At 45.6% G+C, this 16,070-nt stretch overlaps 1 protein-coding gene across 1 annotated transcript in view; it reads left to right on the top strand.

Annotated features, from left to right (window-relative positions):
* FXYD1 (FXYD domain containing ion transport regulator 1) overlaps positions 1 to 16,070 on the top strand; it is a 31,519-nt gene extending 15,449 nt beyond the window's left edge. The window contains exons 4-8 of the mRNA XM_063139655.1: positions 621 to 695; positions 2,065 to 2,101; positions 4,771 to 4,820; positions 9,239 to 9,277; positions 11,510 to 16,070. Of these exons, the coding sequence (XP_062995725.1) occupies positions 621 to 695; positions 2,065 to 2,101; positions 4,771 to 4,820; positions 9,239 to 9,261 (185 nt within the window). The 3' untranslated portion in view covers positions 9,262 to 9,277; positions 11,510 to 16,070. The remainder of the gene's footprint in view (positions 1 to 620; positions 696 to 2,064; positions 2,102 to 4,770; positions 4,821 to 9,238; positions 9,278 to 11,509) is intronic.

Here is a 16,070-nt window from a genome sequence, read left to right as displayed (position 1 = left end):
CTTGCCCCCACTCCCCACCCCAGCTGTTTCCCTGAATTTTGTAAACCGCCCAGACAGCCCTGGCTATGGGGGCGGTATATAAGTGAAATAAATAAATAAATAAATAAATAAATAAATAAATAAATAAATATGCTGGCTGGAGATCATAGAATAATAGAATCAAAGAATAGTAGAGTTGGAAGGGGCCTACAAGGCCATCAAGTCCAACCCCCCCCCCCCCCCGCTCAATGCAGGAATCTACTTTAAAGCATCCCTGACAGATGGCTGTCCAGCTGCCTCTTGAAGGCCTCTGGTGTGGGAGAGCCCACCACCTCCCTAGGTCATTGGTTCCATTGTCGTACTGCTCTAACAGTCAGGAAGTTTTTCCTGATGTCCAGCTGAAATCTGGCTTCCTGTAACTTGAGCCCTTTATTCCATGTCCTGCACTCTGGGAGGATTGAGAAGATATCCTGGCCCTCCCCTGTGTGACAACCTTTCAAGTATTTCATGTCTCCCCTCAATCTCTTCTTCTTCAGACTAAACGTGCCTGGGATGCTGGGAGTTGTTGGGCTCCCCTTCATGCCTAATCAGTGTTACCATCCTAGCCTGAGCAACTGAATTGCTTTCTTCTTTCCCCCTAGATTATACGACACTAAGAATTGGGGGACTGATTTTTGCTGTTGTCCTGTTCCTGCTCGGCATTCTCATTGTGCTCAGTAAGTAAATTCCACCCCACGGTCCCCATCCCCAAAGCTTCCTGATGTAGCGGCCTTATACCGAACCATGGCCAAAGTGCCTGTGGCTCATGGGGATGGTCCCTAGCAGGCGCCATGAATGAAATGCAGCTGCAGATGTACGATCTGTGGGGAGGTGTGGAGAGAAAGGACTTCATGACCTCCTACCTGTTTCATTTCTTTTTCTGCCGAAAGCTGCACAACCCTGGCTGCTTTACCCATCCCAACAGCTACCTGCATCTTTTCCCTTGTAGAGCAAAAAGCAGCTGGGTGTGTGTGTTTGTTTTTCATTTTTTTAAAAAATAATGCCAAAAGGGAATGGGTTGAAAACATTCCCTCCTTCCCTGTGCAGCCATTATCAGCCCAATAATGCCTCCTTTGGCTGGCCTTTATTGTCATCATCATCATCATCATCATCATCATCATCATCATCATCATCATTTATATACCACCCCATAGCTGAAGCTCTCTGGGTGGTTTACAAAAGTTAAAAACAATGAACATTAAAAAGAAATATACAAAATTTTAAACCATAAAAAGCATAAAATAGAAACAAAAACAGACAATATCCATTTGAAACAAACTATTCTGGGGTCAGTTAAAAAAACTCAGCATATGCTGTAAAATGCCTGGGAGAAGAGAAAAGTCTTGACCTGGCACCGAAAAGTTAACGTTGGGGAGGCAAGCCTCATCAGGGAGATCATTCCATAATTGAGGGGCCACCACTGAAAAGGTCCTCTCCCTGTTTGCCATTCTCCGAGCTTCCCTCGGGGTAGGAACCCGGAGGAGAACCTTAGATGCTGAGCGTAGTGTACGGGTAGGTACATGTCGGGAGAGGCGTTCCATCAGGTATGGTGGGCCCAAGCCATGTAAGGCTTTATAGGTTGAAACCAGCACCTTGAATTGGGCTCGGAATCATACAGGCAGCCAATGCAAGCAGGCCAAAGTCGGTCTTATATGCTCGAACCTTCTGGTTCCAGTTATCAATCTGGCTGCTGCATTTTGCACAAGCTGCAGCTTCCGAACCATCTTCAAAGGCAGCCTCACATAGAGCGCATTGCAGTAATCTAATTTGGAGGTTACCAGAGCATAGACACTGGCTCTAAGGTCTCAGTCTTGGCTACTCCAGCCTTGCTACATGAAGTGCTTAAATGCCAGCGATTCAACCTGGGGACCACTTCCCTGTACTCTGCAACTGAAGGTAGGCTGCTTTCTGTTCCCACCGCTTGTCTGCGCTGCCTTTCCAAAAATGAGCTGGAAACACCAGAGTCCCAACTCTTAGCCCGCACCCCTGTTCTAATTCTCTTGTGCAGCTCGCTGTCCTTGGCATTTCTCTTTCTTTCTTTCCCAGGTCGCCGTTGCCGTTGCAAGTTCAACCAGCAACAAAGGTAACACCCTTTTCCTGAAAAGTTTAATTGAGCAGATGGTCAGGAATGGAGGTTGTGTTGTGTAGGGAGACTATGGGCACAGCTAGATGGGGCAATATCCCGGGCATTGTCCTGGGATCACCCCTGTGCATCCACATGACACACAGGGGATCCTGAGAGAAGGGAGAGATGATCCCTCCCTTTCCCCGGGATATCACCCTACACTTTTTTCGTGTTTTTTCTGCGGTGTCAGGATGATCCCAAGACCGCGGAAAGTGTGACCTGCTGTTGCGGTTTGTCCTGGCTCCTCGTGAGTAACTGCAAGAAGCCGGGAGCTCTGTGCCCATCGGGATTGGGGTGGGGGGAGCGGGGATTTTTTTTTTTTTTTTAAAAAAGAACAATTTACCATTTTGTAGACGAGCACTCGTGAACTCCCTCTCCGATAAAAGCAAAAACAAAACGGCGGCCACGATGTCGCACATCACATGTAAACGAGGGGGGTGACGATCTCGTGATCATAAAATCGTGTGATCGTCACCCTTTTACCCACTCATCTAGCCATGACCTATGTCATGGAGGGTATGTAGGCTATAGGTAGATGGCGGACTATATGACATATGTAGAAGGCTGACTTAGCAAGGAGAGAGAGAGAGAGAGAGAAGCCCCCATGTAGGCATTCAAAGAATGGGTGTGGCCATAAAGCATGCCCCCCCAATGGCCACCTCCTTGCCTGCTCCACCCAAATTGGGGGGAGGATTTTAAGTAAGTTCCCACTCAACATGGGAAGGTTGGGGATGGAGCCAGTGCATGTGGGGGTTCTGGGGTCAGTGCTGGCATGATTTTCCATGCTGGCTGGAGATGATGGGCATTGTTGTCCAACACATCCAAAGTTTGAGGGAGGGATGTTTTATGCCTGAGAATGCCCAAATTGTGAGTGTAAACAGCCATGTATTTGGGGATTTAGTTCAAATTTCTTGATTGTATTCCAGACAATAAAAACTAGCTCTTCTATCTCTCTCTTGTTTACATTTTCCCATTATCTTCCTTCTGGGAAAGGCACACTCAATATAGGGATTCCTTTCCTAAGCAGTACATCTGCTGATAATTGCTTTCCTCCTGGAGATACAAAGGATTGGAAGCAGGGAGATATTTGATATTAGAAAGATCTCATAAGCATTTTGTAAACATTTGTTCTGCAAATGATGTTTTAATTTTGAAATTATATATGGAAGCGGTGGGATACTATTACTAACAACAGTTGGGAGTTGCAATCTTCCTATGTTCATGATTTTGCAAGTCTTTTACTGGAATCCATAAGGGACAAGCTAGAAACAGGGTCTGGCCCTGACACGAGACATGGTGTGCCATATGGCTCAGGCAGCGGATTGGGAGGGGGTCTTTTGCTGCACCAGGAAAGGGGCCAGTGGGGCCCTCCAGACAGCCTGCCCCCTGACTTTCTCTGAGGGTTCCTTTCTCAGATTAATGAATTGTGGGCAACCTGGCCTGAAATTGCCGGTGCTACTTTGCCACCTGGTGGCACATACCACTTAATGTAGCCGTTTAATGAAAAAAATGGGGAACTGGTGAAGGAGGCATGTCCTCCTCCCTCAGGCAACATGGCGACTTTTGCCAGCCCTGGCTAGAAACCAGAAAAGCAGAAACTGGCCTAGGTGGCTGGTTGTAAACATCACAGCATCTTCTGGCTGTCACACCCTAAAGAATTTCAGAGGAGGTCCTTGACAAGAGAGCGGGGAGGCATCTAGCAGTCGTCAAATGTCAAAAAGGCAAGGTCAGAATTGAGATGGAGGACTTATCCAGTGTTCCCAAGATGTGTTAGACTACACCTCTCATGAGGGCCAGCCCAAAGCATTTTGATGCTTGAGATAAAGAACAAGATGGCGCCCATCCATGTACAAAAGCCAACTGGTCGGTTTCTTCATTGCTGGCAATGGGGCAGCATTCCCCACCATACCTAAAGACAGCAGCCTAGCTTAGAGGATGCAAAGCAGGCTGCCTGGTGCACAGCACTCTCCTCCAATACCTTGCTGCTGCCTCCCAGCATCTGCTGCCTGAAGTGACTGCCTCATTCTGCTTAATGGTAGAGCCGGCCCTGCCTCTTACCATCCCCAGGGCACCAGGTTTTCAACTGAAGAAGGGACGATGGCCCAGTCAAGATTGGTTGTGCCCACCGATCATTGCCCTGCAGCCTGAGACCCAGACAAAGGCCTGTCTTAACTTCTTCTTCCCCAGTGTGGACAGCAAAGGAGACTCTGGCAATTCAGAGATCCAATCTTCATTGTGTTTGGGGACATGATTCTGGGCACAGTAGGAAGGAAGGCGAAAATCCGTTCCCACTGTGGCATCTTTGCTGGTGTCCCTCTGCCACAACATCCTACTGTATTGACCAAATTGCTGGATTCTCATCATTTTAATTGATAGTCACTGCTAGTGTGCCATTGAGTAGCTATTTCTTTTATCTGTCAGCAGGGGGAGTTATTGCTTTGCTCTTCTACCAAATCCTTTGGTTTTTATAGGGAGCAGTGACCCTAGTGGGGGTGCCCAAACGAGGGTAAAGTTAGTTATCGAGTTGATTTCTTTGCACAATCTAGTCTTGCTTGTAAAGAAAAAATAGTTGAGGGATGTGAACAAAGCTTTTCGGGAAGCTCATGACTGGTTTATTTTGTTCCCAGGACGGGTGAACCAGACGAAGAGGAAGGGACCCTGCGCAGCTCAATCCGGCGTAAGGTTCAGCCTGTTCCAGACATCCTTTTCCCTGTTAGGCCTCTCTTTTCCTCAAATGTTGAGGACTAGAAACTTGGAGAGGGAGAGGGAGAGAGAGAGAGAGAGAAGCAGAACCTACTTCTACATTAGATTACAGGTTCTGCATGCTAGGGTTCCCAACTTTTTGGGGATCAGTGGCACATTTGGAATTTTGAAAGGGTGTCATGGGCGCTCTCATAAAATGGCTGCCGTGCTGGGTATGGCTGGTCACAAAAAGTTCACTTCTGCAGAGGCATACTGGTGAGGCTAAAAGAAAATGTATTTATTTATTTATTACATTTTTATACTGCTCAATAGCCGAAGCTCCCTGGATGGTTCACAAAATTAAAACCATTCAAAGTATAAGACAAACAGTATAAAAACATGATATAAAAATATAATATAAAAGCACAACCAGGAGTAACCTTTTTTTAAAAAAATTTTTTTTATTGCTTTTCCACATTACTTAAACATACATCATTACAATCAAAACAACAACAACAACATACTACATACATGTTGAATAAATGTTGATTACAGAATATCATATATTAACATAATCAATCTTAACATATAAGTGCACCCCCCACCTCGGGATCTCATTCCTGATTCCAAAATCTCATATTTTCTTCTGCTGGCGGTTTCCCACTTCCCTTAGAAAACACAGATATTAGGAACTGTTTCCAAATTCCTTCAAAATCATTTGTTTTAGCTATACCTCTTCTCCACTCAATATTACAAGTCAATTTATCATTAATAGCTATATCCCATACTTCTTTATACCATTCTTCAATAGAATATTCCCCTTGAATCTTCCAGTTCCTAGCTACCATCAATCGTGCTGCAGTCAGCAAACTCGATATCAATTCTTTAATTTCTTTCCCACATTTTAAATCTTCAAATAGTGACAGTAATGCAACTTTTGGTGTTTGTTCTATCTTCATTCCCACTATTTCTTCAATCTCCAAAAACACCATCTTCCACAATCTTTGTACATATTTGCATTCCCACCACATATGTAAATTCGTTCCTTTTTCCCCACAACCTCTCCAACAGATTGCTGAATGCTGATTATTTATCTTATTTAATCTAACTGGGGTTAGGTACCACCTCCATATAATTTTGAATTTTTTTTATTTATTTATTTTTTTAATTATCATATTTATACCCCGCTCCTCAGCCAAAAAATTGAGGCTCTCAGAGCGGCTTACACTTAGCAAAAAAGACAGTCCCTGCCCTCAGGCTTACAGTCTAATAAAGACATGACACACAAGGAACAGGGGTTCAGGAGGGAGGGAGGGGGGAGGAGAGAGAGAGTGCAACAGGAACAGGCCATGATGTTTCTTCTGCCTGCTCCTGTCCCCTTGCTCTTTCTTCTTCCCCACAGGGCCAAGATGACAGTTTGCCCTGTGGGGGTGGGGGAAGAGTCCAACAGGAGCAGGCCAGGATGTTACTTCTGCCTGCTCCTGTCCCCTTGCTCTTTCTTCTTCCCCACAGGGCCAAGATGACAGTTTGCCCTGTGGGGTGGGGAAAGAGTCCAACAGGAGCAGGCCAGGATGTTTCTTCTGCCTGCTCCTGTCCCCTTGTTCTTTCTTCTTCCCCACAGGGCCAAGATGACAGTTTGCCCTGTGGGGGTGGGGGAAGAGTCCAACAGGAGCAGGCCAGGATGTTTCTTCTGCCTGCTCCTGTCCCCTTGTTCTTTCTTCTTCCCCACAGGGCCAAGATGACAGTTTGCCCTGTGGGGGTGGGGGAAGAGTCCAACAGGAGCAGGCCAGGATGTTTCTTCTGCCTGCTCCTGTCCCCTTGTTCTTTCTTCTTCCCCACAGGGCCAAGATGACAGTTTGCCCTGTGGGGGTGGGGGAAGAGTCCAACAGGAGCAGGCCAGGATGTTTCTTCTGCCTGCTCCTGTCCCCTTGCTCTTTCTTCTTCCCCACAGGGCCAAGATGACATTTCGCCCTGTGGGGGTGGGGGAAGAGTCCAACAGGAGCAGGCCAGGATGTTTCTTCTGCCTGCTCCTGTCCCCTTGTTCTTTCTTCTTCCCCACAGGGCCAAGATGACAGTTTGCCCTGTGAGGGTGGGGGAAGAGTCCAACAGGAGCAGGCCATGATGTTTCTTCTGCCTGCTCCTGTCCCCTTGCTCTTTCTTCTTCCCCACAGGGCCAAGATGACAGTTTGCCCTGTGGGAGTGGGGAAAGAGTCCAACAGGAGCAGGCCAGGATGTTTCTTCTGCCTGCTCCTGTCCCCTTGCTCTTTCTTCTTCCCCACAGGGCCAAGATGACAGTTTGCCCTGTGGGGGTGGGGGAAGAGTCCAACAGGAGCAGGCCAGGATGTTTCTTCTGCCTGCTCCTGTCCCCTTGTTCTTTCTTCTTCCCCACAGGGCCAAGATGACAGTTTGCCCTGTGGGGGTGGGGGAAGAGTCCAACAGGAGCAGGCCAGGATGTTTCTTCTGCCTGCTCCTGTCCCCTTGTTCTTTCTTCTTCCCCACAGGGCCAAGATGACAGTTTGCCCTGTGGGGGTGGGGGAAGAGTCCAACAGGAGCAGGCCAGGATGTTTCTTCTGCCTGCTCCTGTCCCCTTGCTCTTTCTTCTTCCCCACAGGGCCAAGATGACATTTCGCCCTGTGGGGGTGGGGGAAGAGTCCAACAGGAGCAGGCCAGGATGTTTCTTCTGCCTGCTCCTGTCCCCTTGTTCTTTCTTCTTCCCCACAGGGCCATGATGACAGTTTGCCCTGTGGGGGTGGGGGAAGAGTCCAACAGGAGAAGGCCATGATGTTTCTTCTGCCTGCTCCTGTCCCCTTGCTCTTTCTTCTTCCCCACAGGGCCATGATGACAGTTTGCCCTGTGGGGGTGGGGGAAGAGTCCAACAGGAGCAGGCCATGTTGTTTCTTCTGCCTGCTCCTGTCCCCTTGCTCTTTCTTCTTTTATTAAAATAAAATAAAATAATTCTCTTTTATTCTCACTGACATATTTCTCAACACTCTTTGTTTCCAAAGTCCCTCCCAGCTCTGTTGTCCTATTTGTACATTCAAATCTGTCTCCCATACCATTTTTCCTGAACTATCCATCGACCCTTTCTCCAGCAATATAACCTTTGAACCCAAATAAAGATGGACGTTGGTGGGTGGCACTTTGCTTTGCTGCATACCAGCATTCCAGTTCAATAAAAAGTGCAATTAAAACAAGACCTTTGATAAAATAAAATCAGGAGTGGAGGGGATCTTAGTGAGTGCCAAACAAGGCATCTCTAGGTACATTGGTCACCCCATTGGATATCTCACAGGGCATTGCAGTTGGGGAGTACACACACAAAAGGAAAACATGGATTTGTATAATATCCTTGTTCTGTAAACTGCCCAGAGAGCCCTGGCTATGGGAGCAGTATATAAGTGCAATAAATAAATAAATAAAAGACTTGAGATCAGTGTGAAGCATTGGTTGAGTCCTATGACAGGGATCAAATTGTAAGGGAAATATATGAGAAGAAATGGTTTTCCTGCTCAGACAGTGCTAACATCCACAGTGGGAATTCATCATCATCAACTTTATTACCGTCTCCAACCAGACTTTACACATACAAAAGAGTCAGGTGAAATTACATACAAATTTGAGAAATATGCAGCAAAACCAATTCTGGAGAGTCCTTATTCTCATAGCATTCAAAAAGAATAAGGACTTCTGGAGAGTCCTTATTCTCATAGCATTTAAAAGTCCTTATTCTCATAGCATTCAATTCTGGAGAGTCCTTATTCTCATAGCATAGCAAAAGCCTCGATTATGTCTCTGTCCTCTGTGGCCCTAAAGCAATGAAGAAGTGCATTAATCTCTAATCTGGTGTCAAACAACAATTTCTCTCTAATCTCTATATACAAAGAGCAACAGAACTGATTCAATTTCATTGCTTCCACATGGGCATAAGCGATCAGGAAGACTGATTTTCTGAATCCTCCCCTGTAACAGAGCAAATGGCAGGACATTAAATCTTACCAGAGTTAGTGCACACCGATATTTAGGGATGTTAAGCATTGAGAAATATTTCACTTCTGCCATTCCATAACTCAGGTAAACGCCTAAGAACAGAGGAAAGCAAGTTCTATCTGCTGCAGATCTTAAAACTTGTAGGTCACAGTGTCTCATCCGTTGAGAAAAATGGGTTTTGGGAGTTATTAGTGCTCTGCATCATGATGAGACAATCATGTCTCTGCTGTCTGCTAGATCTTGCTCTCTGGGTGGAGATGGGTTTTGGGGCTATTTTGATCTGTCATATAACAGACTCTGGAAGGGACAACCTCTTCCAGCCTGCGATGTTCTGCTAGCCAAAGGACAGAATTCCTCTTTTCAGGGAAACAGACCTTTTCTCATTATTATTATTTTTAAAATGGTATCTTTCTGAATCCTCACTAGGTTTATCCACCAGGATGAGATAGAAGAAGCCTGAAACAGGTGAGTCATTTCTGGAAAGCATAGAGGTGGTGTGTTTATTTCATTTGGACTCTCAGATCCCATGTGCTTTCAAAACCAGCAGTTACCAGCTTTGCTCATCTGTATGAGTGGCAACATTTTTGCTTTCTCTTCTTTGCCTTCCTGCGGTCTCCGTGAGATCCAGGTGGAAAAAGAGGGCTTATTCACACATGTGTGGCTGCCATTTGACTGCAGCACTGGGTGGTGGGTTTCAAATACGAATAAAGCATTGGTGTCCAAGAGTACTGAGAGTGTTTCCAGGTCACTGAAAAAGCAGGGTTCCCCAATGAGAACTCAGCAGAAACACACAAGTTACAAGGGACCTTAGAGAAGTGCACTTGATCACTATATTTGATGACATATATACATTTATAGAAGTTTATAAACATGTACATAACAAATAAGGCAAAATTGATAGAGAACACCAAATTACAGAGGAAGTAGATATTTCCAAGGCGTATCACACAGGTCCATCGATTCCAATGCATCCTATATAAGAATACGGTAGTGTGAGGCTCATTATTCGAGATCTACCGGACCAATTTTGCTCATTTTGTTTTAAACTGAAGCTTGAGCAGTGTATAGATGTGCAGAAAATTGTGAAAGTTCCTAAAAGTCTGAAGCTCGAGCTGTAATAACAATAAATTTCCCCCACGCCAAACAGGCATGGCAAGTAATGTTGTTGTTCTAACTTATCAAGAAAATAGAAGCAATGGTAAAGCAGGGGATGGAGATAGTGTGTGTGTGTATGTGTGTGTATGTGTGTGCAGGGGGAGATGAGAACTCTCAATGTGCTTCACAATTTGAAAGAACTACACAAGGCTGTCTGAAGTCCACCCACCCAGGAACATTTTATCCAGGGCAGTGGAAGCTGGTGGTTCTAATGTCAGTAGGGTGGTGAATCTGCTCAGGTTTCAGTCAGAACCATCCAGAACCCTAAGGAGCTCTTCAAGGTGTGGAGCTATTCATGTGAGTTTGGGCTGGCTACCAAGAAGAGGGAAGGTCTTTTCTGTTGTGGCACCCCGATGGTGGAATGAGCTTCCCGGAGAGGCTCGTCTGATGCCTTTGTTTCCAGCACCAGGTGAAGACCATTTTATTTTCCCAGACATTTTAGCTTTTTATTAGCTCTCTTGTTTTAAACCTGTTATTGTATTTTAAACCTCTGCATCCCTACTAGGCTTTATTCTGGGTTGTACTTTTATACCGCAGTTTTAAACGTTGACATTATATATTGTATTTTACGATGTAGTTTGTGGTCTTAACTGTTGTGAAACAATGTTTTTAAATTGTTGGTTGTTTTATACTTTTCATGGTTTTTATTTTTGTGAACCGCCCAGAGAGCTTCGGCTATTGGGTGGTATAAAAACGTAATAAATAAATAAATAAATAAATAAATAAATATCCAGAGAAATGGTATGGAAATGGTAGTATAGAAATGTAATAATAATTAAATAAATACATAAATAAAATTGGGATCTCATCATGGTCCGTTTGGGACATCAGACTTCTTTCTTTAATACAAAACAAAACACCCTTTTTCTTGCAGCAATATGGCTGCAAGAAAGGCAAATGCTATTTTGGGCTGCATTAATAGAAGTATAGCTTCCAAATCACGTGAGGTACTGGTTCCTCTCTATTCAGCCCTGGTTAGGCCTCATCTAGAGTATTGCGTCCAGTTCTGGGCTCCACAATTCAAGAAGGATGCAGACAAGCTGGAGCGTGTTCAGATGGGGGCAACAAGGATGATCAGGGGTCTGGAAACAAAGCCCTATGAAGAGAGACTGAAAGAACTGGGCATGTTTAGCCTGGAGAAGAGAAGATTGAGGGGAGACATGATAGCACTCTTCAAATACTTAAAAGGTTGTCACACAGAGGAGGGCCAGGATCTCTTCTCGATCCTCCCAGAGTGCACGACACGGAATAACAGGCTCAAGTTACAGGAAGCCAGATTCCGGCTGGACATCAGGAAAAACTTCCTGACTGTTAGAGCAGTACGACAATGGAATCAGTTAGCTAGGGAGGTTGTGGCCTCTCCCACACTAGAGGCCTTCAAGAGGCAGCTGGACAACCATATGTTAGGGATGCTTTAGGGTGGATTCCTGCATTGAGCAGGGGGTTGGACTCGATGGCCTTGTAGGCCCCTTCCAACTCTGCTGTTCTATGATTCTATGATTCTACATGCCTGACATTCTCCTTTTTCTGTTCTCCTCCTAGGCTCACCATTCCTCTTGGATCCAGAGTGCTCCCTTCCCTTCCCTGCACAGCCCTAGATACCCCAGCAAGGCTCTTAACTCTTACATGGAACCCAGATGTCTCCATGATGATCCCAGCCCAACTGAGCCCCCACCATCTTGGAAGCCCTTCCCACCCCAGACCTGCTGCTTGGATGCTGCTTTCATTTGGAGAGGGAGAGAGGGGTGGTTGTCATCCAGCCCTTTGCATTTGTTTGTTTGGCTTAATTCTAGTACTCAGCTATAGAGAAGGCTAAACTTGTATTCTCAAATTGTTATGTTCTTGCCTTCCCAAGATGCACAGGGAGGGAGTGGTACACTCTTCAGGCCTGTCTAAGCATATAAGTCGGCCAATGACGGATAGCTCCATCCCGGCTCGGGGCATGCCAAGAAAATGGACGTGGTGAGGCGCTTTTGTCCCCCTGGCTCCTGTCCCTGAGGAAGGGACCTCAAGAAACTGAGGCTCATCTGAAGTAGAGTGGTACTTAATTAGCCTTCATGTTTGTTGTTATTTGGTGTCAGTTGGTGGGCATGTAGCGAACCTGTTGCACCCTACGAGAAGGGGAGGGAAGCATTTCACCTCCAATCCTGGAGTGTTAATGGCCCATACCCAAGCTAGTCTGGGAGGGGAATCCTGCCTCCCTCATGGAAACCTGCCATCCCCTTTCTTATCTGTAGATGTAAATAAATGAATACGTAAACAAGCATTTATGGGACTTATAGATGGGCCGGGTAGCAAACCTACATGGGTGAGTGGGAGACATGAGTTGGCTTTGGAGCAGGATTGCGGCAGCGAGGTATGTATTAGGGATGGGAAATAAATATCTTTAGTTCATACTTTAATTTGGATTTTCCCAATTTTGTGCTTTTGAACCACTATATAAAGCGAACTTCAGATAGCCTTTGAAATTCGCATTTCTCTGAATTTTGCAATGGAAGTTCTCCGGACAAATAGTGCATACAAAATTGCATGCATTAGGGAAAATAACATTCCCAAATATATTAGGAAAATTGCTTGTAAAAATGTATATATATATATTGGGCAAAAATGGATATAAAATGCCTTCGTTAGGAGAATTGTGCACAAAAATGAAGTTTTGTGTGCGTGTTTTTTTAAAAAGATCTTCAAAGTTTGGGATGAGCCAATCTTAAGACTGGAGAAGTTCTCAAAAGTTTGAGGCTCTCTGAACTTAAGACTGGAGAAATGAGGAACCGAGAGAAATTGAAACTGACTGATCTGGGTATACCTAGAGGTGTATACTTAGAGGTATACCCGGAGATTCTCCCTACTTCGACATGGTAGGTGGGGCTGTGAACATTGCCCTTCCTCTTCCATTGGTCCCTTTATCCACCCATGGGCAAGAATGCTATGAGTGTTCTGGCTGGCTGCTGTAGGTATGGGAGAAGGTAAGGGGATAACTCAGGTAGGGGAACTGAGCAGGAGGTCAGAGACTAGGCAGGATTTCCGGATAAGGATCCATCACCCATAATTGCTGCCTCACTGCCTCCTTTCTTCAGGCAAAGACCCCCAGCTTGGCTCATGTCATCTGTAACAACAGGTAGCCCTGAATGGAAAGAGGAACAGAAGAAGCTGCTCTTAGATCAGGTCAGGTTATTGTCCTTCTAGACCAGTTTCCCAAGGTCCCAGGGAGAAGATTTCCCCATTACCTGCTTCCTGCTCCTTTTAACAAGAGGTGCTGGGGGTTGAACCTGGGACCTTCTGCATGGCAAATACGTGGTCTGCCACTGAGCCGAGGTCCCTCCCTGAGGGGTCCCCAGGTGGACACTACAATGTGGCTTCAAGATAGTATCACTATGCAATTGGAAAATGGTGCCTGTTATGTGTAGATCCCCTTTGCTGTGTCAGGGCAAATGTCTCTTTTCTCTCTCAACCAGGCTGGGGCAACTGTGGCTCCCTAAACATGCACAGATGGGTGTCTTCGGAGAGGAGAATTGGAGAATGTCATGCCATAGGGCGGTTTCTCTGGAAGCGGACGATAAATAATGCAGTCTGAACTGCAAATCTCCTGAGTCGTGATTTTGCAATTCCCCCAAGGCCAATTTGTTGTCTTTAGTAGCTGGAGCCAGGGATGTGGTGAGAACCATTCATTTTGAACATGCCAGCTGGTTTTCCAGCCCTGCTAAATGCACAATGACACGTCCTTACAAAATGGAGGCAGTGTGAGATTGGATTATTGTCCTAATGCTACCAAAGATTGAACGGCCATTGTGTCTTTTTCTGCAGTAAGGAAAAACAGATGGGAGTAGCGACGGGAAAATGCGGGAGGACCATGAGTGGACGATGGTAATGTCTGGACCCCCTTTAAAATTCTCTGAATGGGGCACAGTGATGGTGTGATAAAAGCCTCATCTGGAAGTAGAGGTGATGGAGAAATCCATAATAGACTCAAGTGAGTTTGGATTTCTATGAATCTGACCTATGGATTCCACAGTCGCCCAGCTTTTTTCCATGTTGCATGGATTTCCTGGACTTGCCAACCAGATTTTTTTTTTCCTTTGGGGAGGGGAGATTTATTTGCAAATTCATACTTGTGCCAATGTACATTAGTGCAAGTCTACCTTAGCGTGAATAAGCACTAGTACAAATGCCTATTTGACTCTAATGTGCATTTCCATGACACACATTTGCGCAAGTGGAATGAAATTCTCTTACACCCCTAAAATATATCTATCCAATTTTGTCATTAGTGCAAGTGCACATTACTGCAAGTACCTACTTGACTTTAATGTGTAGTTCTGCTAACACACATTTGCGCGAGTGGAATGAAATTCTCATACATCCTTAAAAAAAAATCCAATTTTGTCAACAAGTGGACAATGGAATGACAGTCTGTGAAACGCAGATGGGACTGATTTAACAAAATCTGTACATCCCAATCTGGAAGCTCCCCCAGTTTCTATACTCAGCAATGGGTAATTTGTGGCCTTCTGGGTGTTTTGGCCTACAACTCCCATCTCTCCTAGCCAGTATAGCCAATTGTGAGGGATGATGGGGGTTGTATGCCAGAAAACTGGAAGGCCACAAGTTGTGACTCCCCTGTCTTAGATCTTTTTTATTATTATTATTTTAAGGAAAGGAACAGGAAGGGAGAGACAGTTTGGTGAATAGAAGGATGGTGACTGTGGCCCTTGAACCCACCATGCTGCTGAGTCCTCCTCAGTGGATGTGGCCACACCCCTGAAGTTATTGGGTCCCTGACTCTCTTGGGAGGGGGTGGGGAATGCAGAAGGATCCCTTTGTTATCTCTGATTATAGGTTGGAAATAACAAGGGGATTCCTCTCCCCACCTCCTCCCCAAGTCCGCGGTAGCCTCCAGGCCAGGCAACAGGGCAAGGGGAAGGAGGTACGCTCACAGAGGGAGCCCAAGCATATGTGGTTGCTGGATGGGCAGCCACTATAGCCTGGATTCGGCCTGTGGGCTGAAGATTGTCCACCACTGGTGTAGAACATACGGTCCTTGTTCAGCGTATACCATTGTCCTGTGCCTTTGCATGTAGTCTAGCAACACAGACGGGTCTGTCTGGATCTCAAAATCCCAACCAAACCTGGAAATCTGATCCAAGTGGTGATGCGCCAAATGATAAGACTGCAGAGAGGCAAGAGTTCCTCTCCCAAGGATTGGATGTGATATGTTAGAGGCCTTCTTGCCCATGTTGTAGGCCAAATCCTTTGCCTCCACTTGTTGTATTTCAAATGCCTAGAAAGCCTGTCTCACCAAAGATAACAGTGAGATGAAAGAAATGAGTGTGTACTCTGGAAACCCATTCCTCCATTATACCTTCACTTCTGTCAAAACATTTGTTTCTTTCTAGCCTTAGTTGTATGAGACGGAGTACAAGGAGCTTTAGCAACATTCTTTCTGATGGAGTGATTTGGTTTCTCTCCAGCAGAGGGCAGTACTAATGTTCAGCTGCTAAAGTTCAGTCCAGCTGTGCCCGAGCCATGATTGATCAAAACTACTAGTGCCTGGTGTTCCTATAGTGTTTCTGTTCCCAGCCTGCATCTAGGAAAGTTTCCCATCAAGTCTCCTTCTCACAGAGTCCTGTGGGTGTTTCTGATCTTTATGAGCCTGCAAGTGCCTTGGATGACATTAAAATGCTGGTTTCTCAACCATTGTGAGATGCCAGATTTTGCTCTGAGTGTGGGGTGTTTCAGCATGGATGCAAGGACATGGCTGACCTTTTAAGTGCTTCTAACTACCCCCTTGGAAACCCACCCCAGTTGCCTGACTGAGGAGAGGGTTGGATGTACAAGATACAACTACAGTACACGCATCAGTTTGCTACAGGCATTTGCAGCCCAGCCACCACAAGAAATGCTTGGTGAGGAGACTTCCCAACCAATTAGGGTATTTCCAGATGTCATGTTCTCCTCCCCAACCAACCAGGGTATTTTGAGGAGTCACATCCTCCATCCTAACCAATTAAGGTACTTCTGGATGTCACACTCTTCTTCCTAATCACTTCGTATTTCCAGATGTCACATTCTCCGTACCAACCAATTAAAGTGTTTCTGGATGTCA

This window comes from Elgaria multicarinata, chromosome 13 (genome assembly GCF_023053635.1).
Source record: "Elgaria multicarinata webbii isolate HBS135686 ecotype San Diego chromosome 13, rElgMul1.1.pri, whole genome shotgun sequence".
Lineage (NCBI taxonomy): Eukaryota > Metazoa > Chordata > Lepidosauria > Squamata > Anguidae > Elgaria > Elgaria multicarinata.
The sequence above is the reverse complement of the archived record's forward strand: the minus strand, read 5'-3'. Positions and strand labels throughout refer to the sequence as shown.